The sequence below is a fragment of the Chrysochloris asiatica genome, unplaced genomic scaffold, assembly GCF_000296735.1.
Source record: "Chrysochloris asiatica unplaced genomic scaffold, ChrAsi1.0 scaffold00018, whole genome shotgun sequence".
NCBI lineage: Eukaryota > Metazoa > Chordata > Mammalia > Afrosoricida > Chrysochloridae > Chrysochloris > Chrysochloris asiatica.
The window spans coordinates 11,981,936-12,002,295 of NW_006408536.1; the positions used below are offsets into that span (position 1 = coordinate 11,981,936).

The window sequence follows — 20,360 nt, forward strand, 5'->3', positions numbered from 1 at the left end:
ATGAGCGTAAAACTGGTGTTGTCCCATGTAAACTATCACTCAATTTACAATAAAAACTTTAAAAAATAAAAAATGCATAAAGAAAAAGAAACAACATCAAAACCAAATCCACTACTATCGAATCGATTCCGACTAATAGTGACTTAAAGTCAGAGAATAGCTACTCCTCAGTGTTTTCAAATCTGCAATTCCTATCGGAGCAGACTGACTCATCTTTTTCGCATGAAGCAGATGGTGGATTTGAACCACCAACCTTGAACCACTAGGGCTCCTTCTTAACCATACTAATTAAACAAAAACAGAGTCTCTTTAGTCATCTCCTCCAAAGTTATCTGTAGTCAGATGCCCGACTGTACATTTAAGATGTGTAACATTACAAGCAAGCTATCCCATCTACTGTTAGTAAAAATCAGAACCACTTTTTTCAAGAGAATTTTCCCTAAAGAAGCACCCTTAGATTTGCACAAGGACTTGGCCACAAAAATTGTCATTACAAAGTATCGTTTTGTGTTTTTTTACAATTTTGAAACATTAATAGGAAATGAAAGAAATAAAGGTACTTTTTTATTTAGTACTATATTATGCATGACCTAGAAGAATATATGATAAATGGAAAGATATTCAAGTACCATTTGCAATGGAAAAAAGAAGTACTATTTAGTGTGTAGATATTATAATTTTAAAATATTTATAGATAAACATAAGTTTAAGAGACACATATACAGGGTCACCATGGGTCGGAACTGACTCGACAGCACTTAACAAGAACATCTTTAATTGATAGCACAGGCTGTCCCTAGGGTACAGAGAAGATCCATTTCTGTGTCTTTAAGAATTTGTAGGTTAAGTTGGAAGATGAAAACGGTCTTTATTTAATCTTGCTTTTGTTGTTGTTAAGTGCCATGAAATGGGTTCCAACTCATAGCATCCCTGTATAGGGTTTCTGAGGAGCGGCTAGTGAGCTTGAACTGCCGATCTTGCACTTTAAACTGACCTTGCTGTCCAGCGCATTAAACCGCACCACTACACCAGGACTAGAAGCCTTTCAATGACTTACAAGCTACTCATGCAGCAAGTAAAAGTGATTGCAATTTAGAATTTGTTGCAACTGTGGCGCTGCAGGTTAATGCACTGAACTGCAAGTTCATTTTGAAGTGCAAGGTCGGCGATTCAAGCTCACCAGCCACTCCTTGGAAATTTTATACAGGGTCACTATGCGTCAGAACCAACTCCATGGGCACTTTTTGAACCAGTTCATTTTTTGTTTGATTCCCTGCTGAGAATTTGCATTTCCACCTCCCAGATATAATAAATCAGAATCTACATTTTAACAAGATCTCAGGTGATTCTTATAGATTCCCAGGTGATTGCTATGGGGGGTTTTTTGTTGTTGTTGTTTTGTTTTTTTGCTTTTGTTGTTGTTAGGTGCCATCCAGCCATTTCTGACACATAGCAACCACATATACACAGCGGAATGAAACACTACCCGGTCCTACATCATTCTGCTGCCATTTCACTGTTTACAACTTCCAACTTTCTTAGATTCATACATTCCATGTTCTGATTATTAATGGATGCTTGCAACCGTTTCTCATTTTGAGTTGTGCCCCATCAGCAGATGAAGGTCATAAAAGATTTGTTCCTTTCACGTCATGATGGTCAACTCTATTTTGAAGAGGAGAGTGCCTTCCAACCTGAGGGGCTCATCTTCTGGCACTATGTTATACTGCTATTTGTAGGGTTTTCAGTGGCTAAACTCTGGTAGCGTAGTGGTTACGAATTGGGCTGCGAACCTTAAGGTCAGCGGTTCGAAACTACCAGCGGCTCCGCGGGAGAAAGATGAGGCTTTCTACTTCCGTAAAGATTTACACCCTCGGAAACCCTGTACAGGGTCACTATGAGTCGGAACCGACTCAAAGGCACTTAACAACAACAAACATTTAGTGGTAGTCTGCCACTTTTCCTAGTATGTCTCAATCTCGAAGTTCCACTGAAAGCTGTCCACCATGGGTTATGCTGCTGGTATTTAAAATATTGGTGGCATAGCTTCCAGCATCACAGCAACATGTAAGCCACCACAGGAAGACAAACTGACATTTTTATGTATACAAGAATCAAATTCTTGTGTAAACAATAATCAAATTCTCAGCAGGGGATTGAATGAATTGAACCAGTTCCATACTGTGGTTCAATTGTTTCAAAATGAGAGCAAAATTACATTAAATTAAAGGGCAAGTAGGCGTTGTCTGTCTGTAATTCAGTTCTTTGTAATCTAGGGAATGGCTTGTATTAACTTAATTTTTTTTTTTTAGCTTATCTAAAAAGTTTCTAGATTTTCTGCAATAAACATGAACTACCCCTCTGTTTCAGAGTCCTGGGGTGGCCCTGTGGGTTAATGCACTGGACTGCAAGGTTGTTTGAACTGCAAGGTCAGCAGTTCAAGCTCAGCAGCCACTCCTCAGAAACCCTATACAGGGTTGCCATGGGGCTGATCTGAGTCAACGGCACTTAACAAAACCCATCTGTTTCACAAATAACATGTGCATTATACGTTTTGGCTAACTGTGCAACCTCCCCACCTCATGCATTATTTTTGTAAGTGCTCTATGCCAATTGCATTGATGTATTACTGACTTCAGCTGACACAAAAATGACATGATTAAACTATGAAATAGGCAGGCCTAACCTAACCTAATGGCTTCACTCAAGTTTTGTATTCAACTGCTATTATGCTATAATTATTAACTTAAATTAATAGAAAGAAATGCAATTTTGATCATTTATTTTTCCATTACCAGTGGACTACCAAACTCAATCTGTGACTTCTTGACCATGTCTTATACCTTTATTATACAATTATGATTAAAAGTAACATTTTGTACTGTCTTGATGCACATCAACAAGAGATTGTTGTTTTTTTAATGAACAGAGTGATATGATAATGTCACAAGGCACTATGCGCCAATTGTTTTCCATTCTTCATTTCTTTGTGTCATTCATGTGAGCACATTATTTATGTCGGTGCATTTTTTGCACACGCCATACTAGAAGTATTGTAATAAAGATAAAAGACAAGTGAGAGTTTTAAAGGATAAGGGAGATTGTGAGCACCCACATCAATGAGTGAAATTGCTCCCTAACTTCCTATCACTTACTACCATGACTGGGTTCCAGCTGTCTGAGGCTCACCTGGACTCCTGGTGGCACAGTGGGTTAAGCACACTGTTTAACTGGAGGTCAGCAGTTCAAACCCACCAGCCACTTCACAGGAGAAAGATGTGGCAATCTGCTCCCGACTAGCCTCAGAAAGCCTATGGCAGTTCTACACTGTCCTATAGGGTCACTATGAGCTGGACTCAACTTGATGGCAGTGAGTTTGGTTTTTCAGTTTGAGGCTCATTGCCATAAGGCTCAGTGCCAGGTTGCTCCTCATGATCCTTCCCCACCACTCCACTCTGACTTGCCCCACACTTCTTTATTCAATTGATCCTGATCATCATTCTTTCCTTTCTGCTAACAGCCTGTAACAACCTACCCAGTCCTCCATGTCTGCAACAGCATTTACCTTACCCCTCAAGCATGCTTTTGGAAATGCCCAACATGAGAATTTGTGTCCTGGCACTTGCTGTATGGGCACTCTGTGTGTCTCATACTCTGTTTTGCTGCTGCCACGCCTCTACTGTGCCCATGAGTCTGCAGATATTTCTAGGGCAGAGCATTCTTGTCCCCCACTGACACTACCCAAAAGGCAGGATAACTTAAGCTGTTTTTTTTCATCAGGTCCTTAAAAACGGGGGAACTGTTTCATTTTTCCCAGATTCCTCAATGAAATCAGGACAAGAATGTCTTAAAATAGTTGTAACAAGTGTCCCTAACCTGGCTAAGTCCATCATATGTCAATTTTTCAAACTCTTTTAAGTTTGTCCATTACTTAACTTCAGCTCAGCTCATTTAAGAAAACTTTCAAAACCTCTTAGTGAATTTGTTTTAGGAGTGCCTCTGCAGGGCAGTGAATTATTTAATATGGCGCTTCTGGACACAGTCTTTGTAACTCCCCCCAAACGACTGGAAGGGTCCATGCAGATTAGATGTACCCCCTCTTTTCCTGATGGGTCTTGTTAAGAGAAGGTGGGTGAAGATGGTGAAAGGATCATATGATTCAGTTGTGAGGGTTTGGTAGCAGGGTTAATTGTGACTGTAAAAACCTCTCTCTCTAACGGGGGGACTGGTCAATTTGCCATCCTGCTAGGTATAAAATAAGTCATTTTAGAAGTAGGAGGGAGAAGCTCACTCTCATCAAGGAAGAAAAACCAGGAGTGGAGTGCATCCTTTGGAACCCGAAATCCTGTGCATTGAACCTCCTCAATCCAGGGACAGGACGCTGTGACAGCAGAGGAATGGCAGCAGCAAAACAGAGAATGAGACACAGCGACGGGCTCCCCAGTCCATGGAGCAAGTAAAGCTGAGTGCCTTCAGATAAGAGGCTTGCTTGCAGAGTGGGGAGCCTCTAGGCTCTTAATTATAGGACAAAGTTTGCTGACCCACGGAGCAAGAACTGAGCGCTTTCAGGCTGAGACTTATGGTGGAGTGCTGTGCCCTTTGGGCATTTATCAACAGTGCTAAAAGAGCTTTATAACATTGCCCAAGCAGAGCCAAGGCCAAGGGGCTACATGGCTGAGAAGCCAAGGGCCAGAAAGAGGCATACCTGTGGGCACCGCTGAGAAGAGGCTATCCTGATGAAAGAACTGGATCTTGAACATTTCTGCTCTGAACTGTAACCTGTTAGCTTCCCTAATAGAGCCCATAATCACAAGTATTGTCTGAGTTCTGTGTGACCATTACAATTAGTTATCTAACCTAGCAGAGAAGTAGAGAGCGATGTGGGACAGAAAGGAGGAAAGGGGAGGAAGGCATGTCTGGCCCCAGCATCACAGGAATCTGCCTTGGGTTGATGTGGAGTTTAATTCTCTGTCTCCCGGTGACATAAGAGGAACTCAGACCTGTCTCAGCGTTCTTTTTACAACCTCTTTGGAGAGTACATCTAAATATTCTTTTTACGGTAGCTGATGGTATCTCTCAAATAATCAATCACCCTCCACCCTACCCCAATCCAAAGATCCTAGAAGCTCACAGACACAGCCAAAGAGCTTGCACAAAGCAGCACTCTTAGAGGGCTCTTAGAGCACTCTTAGAGGGCTCAACGCCACAGCCCTTGTGGACACGGAATCAGCAAAGTCTTCTGACACCCCTACCAGCTAACCCTACTCCCTATAGCAAAGCAAAAGCAATGCTCCCACTGATGAAAGGACAATATGGAGGGCGTATGATACAATAACAATCACCCAAACATATTTCATCATCTGTAATTCTCACAGCATGTCTTATCCAACAGAGGATGACGACGTAGCCTGGAAATCAAAAGTATACAATCAGATAACCTAGGTTCTACTCCCAGCTCTACAGTTTACTAGCCATGAGACCTCTGCTGCTGTGTAACAAATTATCCCAAAAATCACTGGCTTAAAACAATAAACCATTTCTATCTCACCATTTCTCTGGGGCAGGAGTTCAAGAACAGTTTAGCTGGATGGATGCACCTCAGAGTCCCTCACAAATCTGGAGTTAGGATATAAGCCTGGACTGCAGTCAGCTGGAGGCTTGGCTAGGCTGGAGGATTTCTTCCAAGATAGGCTACTCACAGCATGCTGACTATGGGCAGGAGGCAGTTCCTTCACACATGGACTTACTGCTCAATGAATTGCTTGAGTGTGCTCAACAGCACAGTGGTTGGCTTCTCCCACCATGATCAATCCAAGAAAGTAGATGAAAGCAATGTCTTTTATGACCTAGTCTCAGAAATCATATGCCATCATTTCCACCTTATCTTCCTATTGGTTACAGAGGTAAACTTCATTCAGCATGGAAGTGAACTACATGGGACAATGAATACCTGGAATTGAGACTCATTGAGGACTATGTAAGTATTAAATGATTATACAGTTAAAATTGCTAAGAGTTTCAGAATCTCAATGAAGATTTGGGATTAGGTGGTATGTGAACTTGACTGGGCCAGGACTCTCAGTGGTTTGGCATTTGAGATGTAGCTATCCCCCAAGATGTGATAAACCAATAAGAGAATTTATGGGAGATTCCCAAGAGTGTGGACATCCAACACCTTTATCTTATAAGAGATAAAAGGAGAGAGACCTGAGCAGAGAAGCAGGGACCTACTACCACCCAAATAGAAGAGCCAGGAGTGGAGTGGGTCCTTTGGACCTGGGGTCCTTGAACTGTGAAGCACATAGGTTCTGGGGAAGATTCACGCCAAGATATATGGAGATCTCCAAGGAATACTGGGGCTACAGAAGCTGAAAAGAGACAAGGACCTTTCCCCAGATCCAACAAAGAGAAAGTCTTCAACTAATATTGAAATGAGACATTTTTCAAGAGCCAGCACTATGAATTTGGACTTCTAGCCTCCTGATCTGTGAGAGAACAAATTTCTGGTTGTGAAAGTCATCCACTTGTGGTATTTCTGTTATAGCAACACTAGAGAACAAAGATAGGTGACCACGTAAGTTTTCTTCTAGCTCCAAAACTACAAAAGCCCTTTTCCAAATTCTAGATGTGAGTCTTATTTTCCAGATCCCCAAGTGAAGTGTCAAGTGGATTCTGGAATTTAATTTTATTAAATCCCAGTAGAGGTCACCAATGAGTATTTGCCAACTTGGCTTCCACTATATGGTTTCAGGCAAAGCCAACAAAGTATAAGAAAGGCTCTTCATTTGAAATAGTTATTTCCTTAACAGCAAAACAAATCTATGTTTGATTTCAGGATTAATTCTATAGTTTTATGCCAGCATAAGCCCAGCCTCTGGACAAAAGCTTATCTTCTTTAGCAGATTATCTGTGATTAAACTACAGCAACCAAATCCCTGGTGTATAACAACAAAGATAATAAAACCATTGGTTTTAGCCCTTAGGCTATGCTTGCTTTTCAAGACAAGGTTTTATTTGCTTAAAATAATTCCCTAATATGATTTGAGATGTATGAAAATGAAAACTAATATTAAAATGAGGCATTTTTGATAGGCATTCTATACTGAATACATGAAATGAATTTTATTCTAAAGACCAGTCCATGTTAAAAGTGAAAAATATAAATGTGAGCTGTTCACGCTACCCTCAGCTGCCACCACCTGAACAGATCCAAAGAACCATGGGAACTGGTATGAACAGTCTTTAGTAACTTCCTGGATCTCATCGTCTCACCAAGGGTCGACAAACTACAGTTCAGGGGCCCAAATCCAGCCTGCTCCCTGTTTTCATACATAATGTCTCATTGGACTAGCGTCATGCTGAATCATTTATGAACTTTCTATGGTTTCAATGGAAGACTGAGTGCAACAGACCATATGAAGTACAAAGTCAAAAATGAAAATGTTTACCATCTGGCTCGTTACAGAAAAAGTTTGCAGATCTCTGGACTACACCTCTGAAGGCTTGACCTGAGACAAACTGTTATACACCCAAAATGTACGCACATTACACAACATTCGAAAATGTTTATGGGAAGAGGAAGCTACTGTTTTTATTATGGTGTTACTTACATAAAGTGTACATATCTTATGAGTAGAGCCAATGAATCCTAACAAAGATATCACCTGTGTGTGCAACCACCTCCCAGATGAAGATAGGAAATATTTCCAGTGATTACTCACTTCAAATCAACTCCCCCCAAAAGGATAGTCATTATTGTAATCTCTATTCCATAGATCAGTGTGCTTGTTAGTGAATTTTCTAAACTGGAATCATACAGTATGCACTCTCTTGTTTCTGGATTCTTTAACTCCACTCTAAGTCAGGGCATTTAGAGGTAAGGTGGTGTGGAGCACACACATTGTGGAGTAATATTCAGCTGTATGGATATACCACAGTTTTTTTTTTCCTCTGTCCTTTGTTGATGGGCATTGGATTCTTCCCGGGTTTTTACTCCTATGAATAAAGCTGCTATGAACATCCCTGTGCATGTCTCTAGGTGGGTATAAAGGTTCACTGATCAAGGATACAGACTCAGGAGTGGAATTGCTATGTGACAGGAGAGATGACCCAAATACTTTGCCAAACTCCATGTACTCTATTTGATTCTTTTAATTTACAAAATCTTTTGAGAGCAAAAATTCAAAGTATTTCCCCAAATTTTCCCTTGGTTGTTGTTGTTAGGTGCCATCGAGTTGGTACTGACCCATAGCAACCTTATGCACAGCAGAATGAAACACTGCCCGATCCTGGGCCAACCTCACTACTGTTGCCACGCTTGAGTCCGTTGATGCTGCCACTTGGACAATCCATCTCATTAGGGGTCTTCCTCTTTTTCTCTGACCCTCCACCTTACCAAACATGATATCCTTCTCCAGCGACTGGTCCCTCATGACAACATGTCCAAAGTATGAGAGTCAAAATTTGGTCATCTTGGCCTCCAAGGATCACTCTGGCTGTATGCACTTCTAGACAAGTGCAAATATGCCCTGATGGTGCATTGAACTGTTAACAGAAACGCTGGTAGTTCAAACCTACCAGCAGCTCCACAGGAAGAAAGATGAGGCAGTCTGCTTCCATGAAGATGGATAGTCTCAGAAACTTAAAGGCAGTTCCATCCTACAGGATAGCTATGAGTCGGAATCAACTCAATGGCAATGGGTAGGGTAGGATAAGTACAGAGAGACAGGAATTTATGAATGGTTACCTGGGGCAAGAGGAGGGGAAGCAGGAGTTTCTGTGTGGGGTGCTGAGTTTCTGTGTGGGGTGATGAAAACCATTTGGAAATGGGTAGTGGTGATGGTTGCCCAATATGATAAATGTAATTAATGCCACTGAATTGCATAGTTGAAAAGCATTAAAATGATCAATGTTTTATGATTTATAACTTTATAATATATATATATATATATTTAATCCTCACACTTTTCTGTGTTGATTCTGTAACAAACACACTAGATATAGCTGGGATTATTGGCATGCCAGTGTTATGAATAAAAACCCTGATCTTGACAATGGGCTGAGCATTTCACAAATTCATCTTGTTAAACGCTACAGAATCTTGCAGAAACCATATAGAATACGTAACTTCTGTATGTGACAGACCAGGGCAATGCCCACGGCTACACAAGTAGTAAGCGATGGTCAAGGTCTCCCATTGAGGGTCTCAAAGTTTCCCTACAAAAAGCAGGAAGACCAGTTTTGCCATGACTGCAAAGTTAGGGAAGCATAGGCTTAGGCACCAATAACCTCAGCTCCTTGTTTTCCTTTTAAACCATACTAGTAATTCAAATATAATTAAATTCTACAACAGCCCCTGAGTATAACTCCTCACATGACAGATTGAAACCATCATTATTTCACACTACACTCTGTATCAGAAGACCCTGCTACCCCTACTTGACAAGGGTTGAAAAATAAGGAGCTACGTTGTTGTTGTTGTTAAGTGCTGTCAAGTCAATTCTGACCCATAGCGACCCTGAATAGGGTTTCCAGGGAGCAGCTGGTGAGCTAGAACCACCAACCTTGCAGTTCAAATGACTTTGCAGTCTGACACATTAACCCACAGTGCCACACCAGGACTCCTATAACCACTCTGAAAAATCTAACATTGAAAGATGACCACTGTCTTGGTTCTCTTGTGCTGCTATAACAAGAGGGTGGCTTTAACAGATTTCTTTTCTTACAGTTTAGCAGTCTAGAAGTCCAAAGTCAAGATGTTGCCTCTAGAGGCAGGCTTTCTCTCTTTGTCAGCTCTGGAGGAATGCCCTTGTCTCTTTGGAACTCTGTTCCTGGCCAGTCCTCATGTGGCTTGGCATCTCTCTTCCCTCATCTCTTCTTTCAATTGCTTTTTTAATCTCTTTTATATCTCAAAAGAGACAGCCTCAAGACACACCCTACACTAATCCTGTCTCATTAGCATAACAAAGACATTCTATTCCCAAATGGAATTATGACCAGAGGCATGAAGGTTAGGATTTATGACACAGACTTTAGGAGGACACAATCCCATCCCTAGCAGGCACAAATCATGGAGTTTGACATGCAATCATGAATTTATATGCATGCACACACAACTACAGGTTTTTCTATTTTCTATGCAAGTGTCTACCATGTGCAGAAATAGACGTAAGTGGCATAATCAGAAAGTGATGGTAGGAACTAGAATGAAATTCTGATAAATCACATTACTAAGTATAGTTACATCTTCGATGTGAACCCAATTAAACAGATGGCCACATACTGTCAGAATCAGTCCCTAATCAATAAAGATGTTCATTTTAGAAAATCACCTCAATTTTTCACTTCTTCAGTGAAGCAAATAGAAGGTAGTAGTGGGAGGGAGAGGGTCCCAGGGAATCCAATGGGGAAATGTATAAGAAGAACTCCACCTGTCTTCATTTGTAGTCCAGAAAATCAGAATGGAGAGGAAAAAATTAAAAGTCACCCAAAGGATTCCCTGTCATCTTGCCTGGGAATGTAATTTACAATGAGAGCAAGCAGTGGTCATTAGGAAAATAGAAACAGCTTGAACCTCTTAATTAAAATACTGCTTCAAATTGTTCATTCCAAAATCCCTCTGCCCATGAACTTTCGTGAAACCGTTGGTGACTCTGAAATGGCTTCTTCTTCAGTAAACCTCTAATAGGATCAACTCTTCTCAGGCAAGAAAAGAGCTGAGTGGGAATTATCCTTGGAGGCTGAACTCTTATTGGATATATTAAAGTTCCCAAAGGAGCAGTACGTATTGGCTGATATTTGAAAGTATTGGCTGATATGGAAACATTGGCGAAGAGATTATCACATCACCTTTCCTTGCATAAGAGCTGGTCTATTACATTCACTGTTGTTGTTGTTGTTGTTATGTGCCGGGGAGTCGGTTCTGACTCATAGCGACCCTGTACAGAGTTTCCGAGGTTGTAAATCTTTACGGGAGCAGAATGCCTCAACTTTCTTCCGCGGAGCAGCTGGTAATTTCGAACTGCTGACCTTGCGGTTCACAGCCCGATTCGTAACCACTACGCTACCAGAAAATTAAGTCTCCCAATGCCAAGTGTTGACGGAAATGAGAGACAATAGAAGCACTTCAGCATTTCCGAAAATGCCTGGTGTTACCTGGTAAAGTGGAGCATTTGCATACCCTAAAAGCCAGGAATTCCTCTCCAAGCACGTGTATCAAGGGACAATAGGAATCATAGTAACAATAAACTAAAGATTAAAAAACAAAACCATAGAGCTAGAAACCATAGAAGAGTAAAGTCCCACAATGGAATAGTATACAGCAGTGAAAATAAAAAAATCTACTACTACATGCTCTATGGCTGAATTGCAGAAATGACATGCTGAATAGAAACCAGAGTTGCTGAAGTTACAGTATGACAACATTCATTAAGCTAAAGAACTGAAAATAAACAATACATCATTTGGTGGGACATATGTAAATGGTCTAAAATTTTCATTAAAAAACAAGAACATGATAAACACAAAATTCAAAACTCTGGTTACCTCTGTGGGTAAGAGAGAGGAATGGCAGAGACAGGGACATGGGTAGGTGCACTGACATTGCTAAGGTTCTGATTCTTGGTTGGATTGTGGATTCACAGGTACATATTTATTTTATCATATTTTCTTATATGCTATGTGTTGTTGTTGTTAAGTGCTGTTGAGTCAGTTCTGACTCATAGAGATCCTGTATAAGATTTCCAAGGAACAGATGGTGAGTTTGAACCACTGACCTTGAGTTTGAGTGTTTATCCTATGGCACCACAAATACACACTATATTGAGATGTATGTTATAAATATTCTTTTGCTTGGACCAAATATTACATGATAAAATATTTTCTTTTAAAATGGGTAATCTAAACAATGGTCTATTGATCAATAGAATAAATATTCCCCGTAATGTTAATATAATTCACATTATATTAAAATAAGAATTATTTTAACCACTAGATTAATACCTCAAATACCATAAGCTTCCATATAACCTGTGCAGCTCTAGTTCTCAAAGTGGACCTTAGGAGACACTCGTAAACCTAGAACCAAGCCTATCTCCTGAGGACACTGTTTGGCAAAATAGCAGAGGGACATACAAAAGAAAGGACATTACTTGTAAGATCTGTGTCCTATTTTAAAACCATCAGTATGAGACCAAAACGTCAACAAGTACTTACAAGCAAAGATGAACAGATAAGGGGGCAGGGAAACTAGAGTCCTGGAATGGGAACTGAACACTGTAAAAGAGAATGTTAATACACTGTGGTAAACATAACTAATGTCACCAAACAAGTTATGTGGAAATTGTCAACTGAGAGGCCAACTTTCTATGTAAACATCCACCAAAAACACAATAAAATATTTTTGTTTTTTAAAAAAAGAAAGCAAAGCTCCTTTCAATGTAATAAGTAATAATGTATACTAAAGAGTGACATTTAAAATATGCAGCAACCCATTTGGTTATATAAATTAATGTATAAATAAAAAATTACCACCATCAGCTTTTTTTCCTTCTTTCTGTTCTTTACTCTCTCAGACCCAAGTCTGTCAAAGATTGCTATTCCTCAAAGGGCTCACAAGAAGGCAACTCGAAGGAGATGGCCCAGGTGGTAGACAGCAGCCACATTCTTCGGGCTGTTCACTTAGACACAAAGTCCTGTTGGCATGACGGTCAGCACACCAAGACCTCCAGGAGGCTGGCTAACCAGTTAGAAGTTGGACTGGACACCTCACTGAGGTGGTGGCATTTGAGGACTGATTTGAAGAAAGTAGGAGAATGAACCACGAGGACCACTTGAGGAAACTGTCCAAGGTAGGAAAAACTCTGTAAGTGCCCTGAGGAAAGAGTTTGCCAGACATACTAGGGGAACACTAAGGAGGCCAGTGTGGCTGGAACAGAGTAAATGGGAAAAGGGGGAGGTAACGGCAGAGAGATAACAGGCCTCTGGGTCACTTTGAGTAGGTACTGACTCAATGGCACCTAACAACAACAACAAGTCCATTTAAGGAGTCCTGGTATGGCACTGTAGGATAAGTACTGGATTACTAATGGTAAGGTTGGTAGTTCAAACCCACCAGCTGCTTCTTGGAAGCCCTATACAGGGTCACTATGAGTCAGAACCAACTTGACAACACTTAACAACAGTCCATTGTAGGTAACTTGGCTTTTACTCTTGAGGTTGAAGGGAAATTGATAAGGGGATTAAGCAAAGGAGTGATTTAATATGATTTTAAAACATCTTAAGATTGCTACGAGATTAGATTGAGAACCGATTGGAGAAGTATAAGGACAGAAGGAGAAAGGCCAGTGAGGAGGCTATTAGAGTTGTCCAGGAGGGAGATGGTGGTGGCATGGGCAAGTCCTGATAAATTCCATCCCTTATGTTTAATAAGCAGAGTGATTAAAATAATGCCATTAGGTATTATCACCAAGCAAGTGTAGAAAGAAGGACAACAGAAGAGGTCCAAAGACTGAGTCTTGAGCATGTCACCATGAAGACACAGGGGACGAGGAGAAAACAACCAGAGTTTGAGCAGGACTGGTCCCCACAACCCACTAGACATCATCATGAACCTGAATTTGTTATCTGTCATACTCATGAAAGTACTGGACTTCTAATACTTTATGTATGTACCACTAAACAATATACTGTCTGCTTTTTTTATTTTACTGACATGGTTGTTGTTGTTGTTGTTTAAGTACCATCAACTTATAGCGACCCTGTATAGAATTTCCAAGGGGCAGCTGGTGGGTTTGAACTGCCCACCTTGTGGTTCACAGTCCAGCGCTGATCTTAAAGTGCCACTCTATTTTTCCCCCAAGTAATTTTACACACAACTGACTGTGTTGCTCTAAGTCATTGATTTTTCAATGCTGTGAATATATCTTATTTGATTCATTTTCCTGAAGAGGGGACACTGAGGCAATTCTCCTTTCTCTATTGTGAACAATACTGCTATCAGCGTTCTCTGATGGGCCTCCTCCTTGTGCAAGAGTTCTCTAGGGAAGTGGGTCTCAAACGTCAACATATATTACAATCACCTGGAGGTCTTGTTAAGCCAGGTTTATTACCACCAGATCCAGAGTTTGGTCTAAGGAGAGACCAAAAATTAGCATTTCTAACAAGTTCCAGGTATGTTACTATTGGTCCATGGACCCCACTTTGAGAAGCCTAGCACTAGGGCACATGTCCACAGTGGAAATGATGGGTCTGAATGAAGACATCCCCGTTTTCAGCTTTTCTCTGAAGATTGCTCACCAAAGTGCTCTGCAAAGTGAGAGAACTGATTCACATTTCCACCAGCAGTGAATACATGTCAATTTTGCCAATACTTGGTACTAGCATACTTTTTGGTTTTGCCAATCTGATCATTAATATATTCTTTAAATATATCATGGTATTTATAACTACATGTACCCAATACATGTAAGTAACTTAATTGTGATTGTATTTATTGTAATTCATTTTTTTAAATCAATGATTTAAAACTTTAATTTTAAAAATATGGGGGCAAAGGGAGATACATGTTCTAGAGAATACCAAAACAACCAAACGCCACTGCCACCAAGTTGATTCCCACTCATAGCAACCCTGTATTGAGTTTCTGAGATTGTAAATCTTTAGGGGAGCAGACAGCCTTATCGTTTTCCCACAGAGCAGCTGGTGATGAACCCTGATAGAACAGGAGAAAAATGTGAAGCAGAACCTCAAATTCCTAATCAAAAATAAAACAAAAGACCTATTGGATGAATTGAGACTAGAGGACTCGAGACTATTGTCAAGATACTTGTCAAGCTTTGAATCGAAACTAATCTCTAAGGTCACCTTGTAGCTAAATAACATATTGGTTAAAAAAACATCATAATGAATAGCATCCATAAGTACTGTGCTCCTTTAAAAAAGAATCTATATGACAGCAGATTGCCAACAGCTACTTTAAAACAAAAGTGAGGCTGTAAGGGGGCAGGGACTAGATAAATGATGGAACCAACCACCAGAGAGGAAAGAGTGAAGAATGCAAGTGATGTCACTGAACAACTTTTGTAGAAATTGTTGAACCTAAAATGCTGTGTGCACTGTCAATGACAACATAAGACTCTTTTTTTTTTTTTTTTTAAGTATGAGGTAAAAGGAATAAGAAAAAATTGGGCATATATAGGTAGGAGAAAGCAAATATCCTTCACCAGCATACCTGATAACTCTTTTGGGAAAAAAAAAGAAGAAGAAATCCTTACCCTTAAATATAGTCAGTGAAAAAGGCTCCTTCCATTTTGTACCCAACTAGTAAAGAAACAGGAGTGCCGGTATGGCACTGTAGGGTAAGCACCGGGCTGCTAACCACAAGGTTGGCAGTTCAAAACTACGAGCTGCTCCTTAGAAACGCTATACAGGGTCACTATGAGTTGGAACCAACTCAATGGCACTCAACCACAACAAAGTAAGGAGACAAGGAGCCTGGTACTTACGTATCTGGTTGGTGGATGCACTGTAGAAGGCATTGACAGTTGTTGGATTCGTGAACCACCTGGAGAAAGAGAAGCAAATGCCACAAGGCAACATCATTATACAGGCAGGAGGGTAGCAAGGCAAAACAGAATGCAGCTGGACCGATGAATGACCAACCATGGAACAGTGGGGATGCGAGGAGCCAGGACAAATGATCACCTCAGTTTAGGGCTATTGTCCTGTTTAATGAACAATTTCATCCTAAACTGAACATGGTTCGATGAAAATATATTAACATGCCTGGTTATTCAGTGTTACTAACTTAATGGGGAAAGTCAGCACAAGTGCTTCTGAAATGGCTTTAATGAGAAATTCTAGAATCTAAAGGGATCTTTCTGCAGATGGAAATACAAGCTGAGCCCTGCTCAATGGATTGCTAGGACAGCTATATTTCCATGCTGTATCATCTGTGATCTGTCCATTAAAATGCTTGGACCGGGTGCAACAGATAGAACCATGTACATAGAGACGAAAAGGGTAGGAGCCACCTGTTATCCATGGAAAGTGTACTGAATTAGGCACCAAAAAAGTTAGTGACAGAGCAGCCTCTATCCCTAACAAAATACAAAGCAAAGCGTTGCCTTTGAGCTGATTCTGGCTCACAGAACCCCGTGTGGAAGTGTGCTCCAGCACGCTGAATCCTCAGTTGAACACCAGGGAGACCTTTCTTCCAAGGCACCTCTAGGTGGGCTCAATCCTCCAACCTTCTGATTAGCAGCTGAATGCTTAACACTTTGTGACAGCCAGGGAACTAACATTAACTAGATGGGTTGTATTAGAAAAGTCACTTACCTTCCTGCAAGTTACTTTTTGCTACAAAATTAGGAGAATGTATTAGAAGATCCAGGGAGTCCCTTCCAACTGTGGAGAGTTTACAGATCCATTTTAAATGCACAGTAGGTTCCACAGATCGGGAGTTAGTACATTTCTATTTTTCTGTAGAGAGTCCGATCTTAAATATTTCAGGCTTCACAGGCACAGAGGGAAAACTGAGAATATTATGTAGGTATTTTTTATAAAGAAGAGAAAAAATCTTCTACAAGTGTTTTATTGATGAAATTTTAAAATAAGCATGATTACATATAATCTTTTTTAAAATATAGCACTATTAAGAAGGAGGAGTCATGGTGTGTCACTGTAGGATAAGCACTGGACTGCGAACTACAAGGTCAGTGGTTCAAACCCACCAGCTGTTCCTCAGAAACCCTATACAGGGTCGCTATGAATTATAGCCAACTCTACGGCACTTAACAACAACAACAACTAAGAAGAAGAATGGAATTCTTTGGGTGTGGATAACATTTTGACTAACTATGATTCAAAGTTAGTGCTGTTCCATCATCAAATTGACTGCAAATGTTGCTTTACAAAAGTCCTCCTTAATTCATTGGCCATATGAAAACAAGCAGCAGGTCTGACGTGCTCCATAGGCTATAGTTTGTCAACCACTGGCTTAGATGGCTGTGAGATTCAGTCACTATCCTGTGGGATTGAGACCAAGGATTTCTTCTTAAGCAAACTGCTCTAAAATAAACTTCTATAAATCGGTTTTTAGAAGACACATTTCACTAATGTGTGTCTGACTAGAAAATAATTATTTCAAACTAACAGATTAGTCTGAAATAATTATTTTCTAGGCACTGAACTGCGATCCACAAATTTGAGCCCGTAGTTTGAGCCCACCAGCTGCACCGCAGGAGAAAGATAAGGCTTTCTGTTCCTGCAATGATTTAAAGCCTTGGAAACTCTACACAGGGTCACTATGAGTCAGAGCCAACTTGCCAGCACTTAACAACAACAATAGATGAATTTATGGTAGACATATGGAATTTAACAACAAATATGGAACTAAGGAGCCCTGGCAGTGCTGTAGGATAAACACTGGACTACTAACAGCAAAGTCAGCAGTTCAAACTCAACAGCCACTCTGCAACAGAAAGATGGGGATTTCTGTTCTCATAAAGATTTACAAGTTCAGAAACCATATGTGACAGCACCATGAGTCAAAACTGATTTTATGGGCCAGAACAACAAGAAACCTGACAAAGACACAGAGGAACTAAACAACACAATCAGCCAACTGGACCTCAGAGATGTGTACAGAGCACTCAACCCAACAAGAGCGCAATACACATTCTTTTCCAGTGCACATGGAACATTTTCCAAAATAGACCATGTGTTAGGCCACAAAACAAACCTCCATAAATTTACAAATATCAAAATACTACAAAGCATCTTCTCAGACCACAATACTATCAAATCAGAAATCAACAATAGGAAGACCAAATAAATAAAGTCAAATACATGGAAACTGAATAACACCCTGCTGAAAAGCAACTGGGTAGTAAAAGAAATGAAACATGAACTCATAAAGTTCCTAGAAACAAATGAGAACGAAAACACAACATACCAAAATCTGTGGGACATGGCGAAAGCAGTTCTGAGAGGACAATTTACTGCAATAAATGCACATATCCAAAAAGAAGGAAGAACCAAAATTAACACATTACACAGCATCTACAACAATTAGAAACAGACCAACAGAGGGAACCTACAGCCACCAAAAGAAAATAAATAATAAAGATTAGAGCAGAAGCAAATGAGATAGAAAACAGAAAAACCGTAGAATCAACAGGACAAGAGGTTGGTTCTTTGAAAGGATTAACAAAATTGACAGACCATTGGCAAACCTAACAAAAGAAAAGAGGGAGAAGACACAAATAACACGCATTAGAAACCACATGGGCAATGTCACAACAGAGCCAAAGGAAATCAAAAGGATAATAACAGAATACTATGAAGAGTTGTACTCCAACAAACTTGAAAACTTAGAAGAGATGGATAAATTTTTAGAAAAACACCACCTACCTAACTCAGAGTGAAGTAGAAAACCTGAACAGACCCATAATAAAAGAAGAAATTGATCAGATCATCAAAACACTCCCAACCAAACGAAGTCCAGGCCCAGATGGCTTCATTGGTGAGTTCTACCAAACATTCAGGGAAGAGATGTCACCAATTCTACTCAAATTATTCCAGAATATAGAGGAGGATGGCAAACTTCCTAATACAGTTTATGAAGCAAGCATAACCCTCATACCCAAACCAGGGAAAGATGTCACTAAGAAAGAAAATTACAGACCAATATCCCTTATGAACATAGATGCAAAAATTCTCAACAAAATCCTAGCTAACAGAATCCAGCAGCACATCAAAAAGATAATACATCATGATCAGGTGGGAGTCATATCAGGGATGCTAGGATGATTCAACATTAGAAAAACAATCAACGCAATCCACCATATAAATAACAAAAAAGAAAAGAACCACATGATCATATCGACTGATGCAGAAAAGGCACTTGACAAAAATCCAACATCCATTTCTGATAAAAACACTCAACAAAATAGGAATCAAATGGAAATTCCTCAATATAATCAAGAGCATATATACAAAACCAACAGCCTACATTACTCTCAATGGAGAGAAACTGAAAGCCTTCCCTCTGTGAACAGGAACAAGACAAGGATGCCCTTTGTCACCACTCCTATTCAATACTGTGCTGGAAGTCTTAGCAAGAGCTATACGGCAAGACAGGGAAATTAAAGGCATCTAAATTGTCAAAGAGGAAGTAAAACTCTTTCTATTCGCAGACAATATGATCCTATACATAGAAAACCCCAAAGACTCAGTAAAAAAGCTACTAGACCTCATTGGAAGATTCAGCAAAGTGGCAGGATATAAAATCAACATACAAAAACCAGTTGGATTTCTCTATAGTAACAATGACAGCAAAGTGGCAGGATAGAAGATCAACATACAAAAGTCAGTTGGATTCCTCTATAGTAACAATGGTAACGCTGAAAAGGACATTAGGAAAGCAATACCATTTACAATAGCCACCCAAAGGATGAAATATCTGGGAATAAATGTAACCAGAGAGACAAAGGACCTATACAAAGAAAATTACAAAACACTACTACAAGAAACCAAGAGAGACCTACAAAAATGGAAGAATGTACCATGCTCCAGGATAGGAAGACTTAACATTGTGAAAATGTCAATACTGCTGCACAAAGCAATTTAAACATATAATGCAATTGCAATCCAGATTCCAACAACATTCTTCAAAGAAATGGAAAAAATAATTACAAACGTTATGGAAAGGAAGGAGACCCAGGATAATCAAAGCACTGCTTAAGAAGAAGAATAATGTTGGAAACCACACAGCTACAGTGGCCAAAACAGCCTGGTACTGGTAATGAAAGATACATTGATCAACAGAACAGAATTGAGAATCCATCCACATACAGCCAACTGATTTTTACAAAGTGCCTAAATATATCACATGGGGAGGGGATAGTCTCTTCAACAGATGGTGCTGGCAGAACTGGAAAGCGATATGCAAAAGACTGAAATAAGACCTTTACCTTACACGTTATACAAAAACCAGCTCAGCTTGGATTAAAGACCTAAATGTGAATCCCAGAATTATGAAGGTCATCAATGAAAATATAGGACAAATGTGAGGGCTCAAATTCAGGGAATACACAGACTACCAAACATTTTGAAAACTACACAAACAAAAGTAGACAAAATAGATGAGTGGGACATTCTAAAAATTAAAAACTTATGTGCATCAAAAGACTTCACCAGACAAGCAAAAAAGGAACCAACAGAATGGAAAAAAATCTTTTGAAATGACACATCAGACAAGGGACTGATTTCTAAAATATATAGTAAACTACAACACCTCTAGAAGAAAAAGACAAATAACCCAATTAAAAAATGGGCACAGGACATGAACAGACACTTCA

At 39.9% G+C, this 20,360-nt stretch overlaps 1 protein-coding gene across 1 annotated transcript in view; it reads right to left on the bottom strand.

The window, feature by feature from the left end:
* The window catches only part of PHEX (phosphate regulating endopeptidase homolog, X-linked), a 253,359-nt gene that overhangs the window by 42,661 nt on the left and 190,338 nt on the right, over positions 1-20,360 (bottom strand). Inside the window, exon 15 of the mRNA XM_006835574.1 lies at positions 15,504-15,562. Coding sequence (XP_006835637.1) covers positions 15,504-15,562 — 59 coding nt within the window. The remainder of the gene's footprint in view (positions 1-15,503; positions 15,563-20,360) is intronic.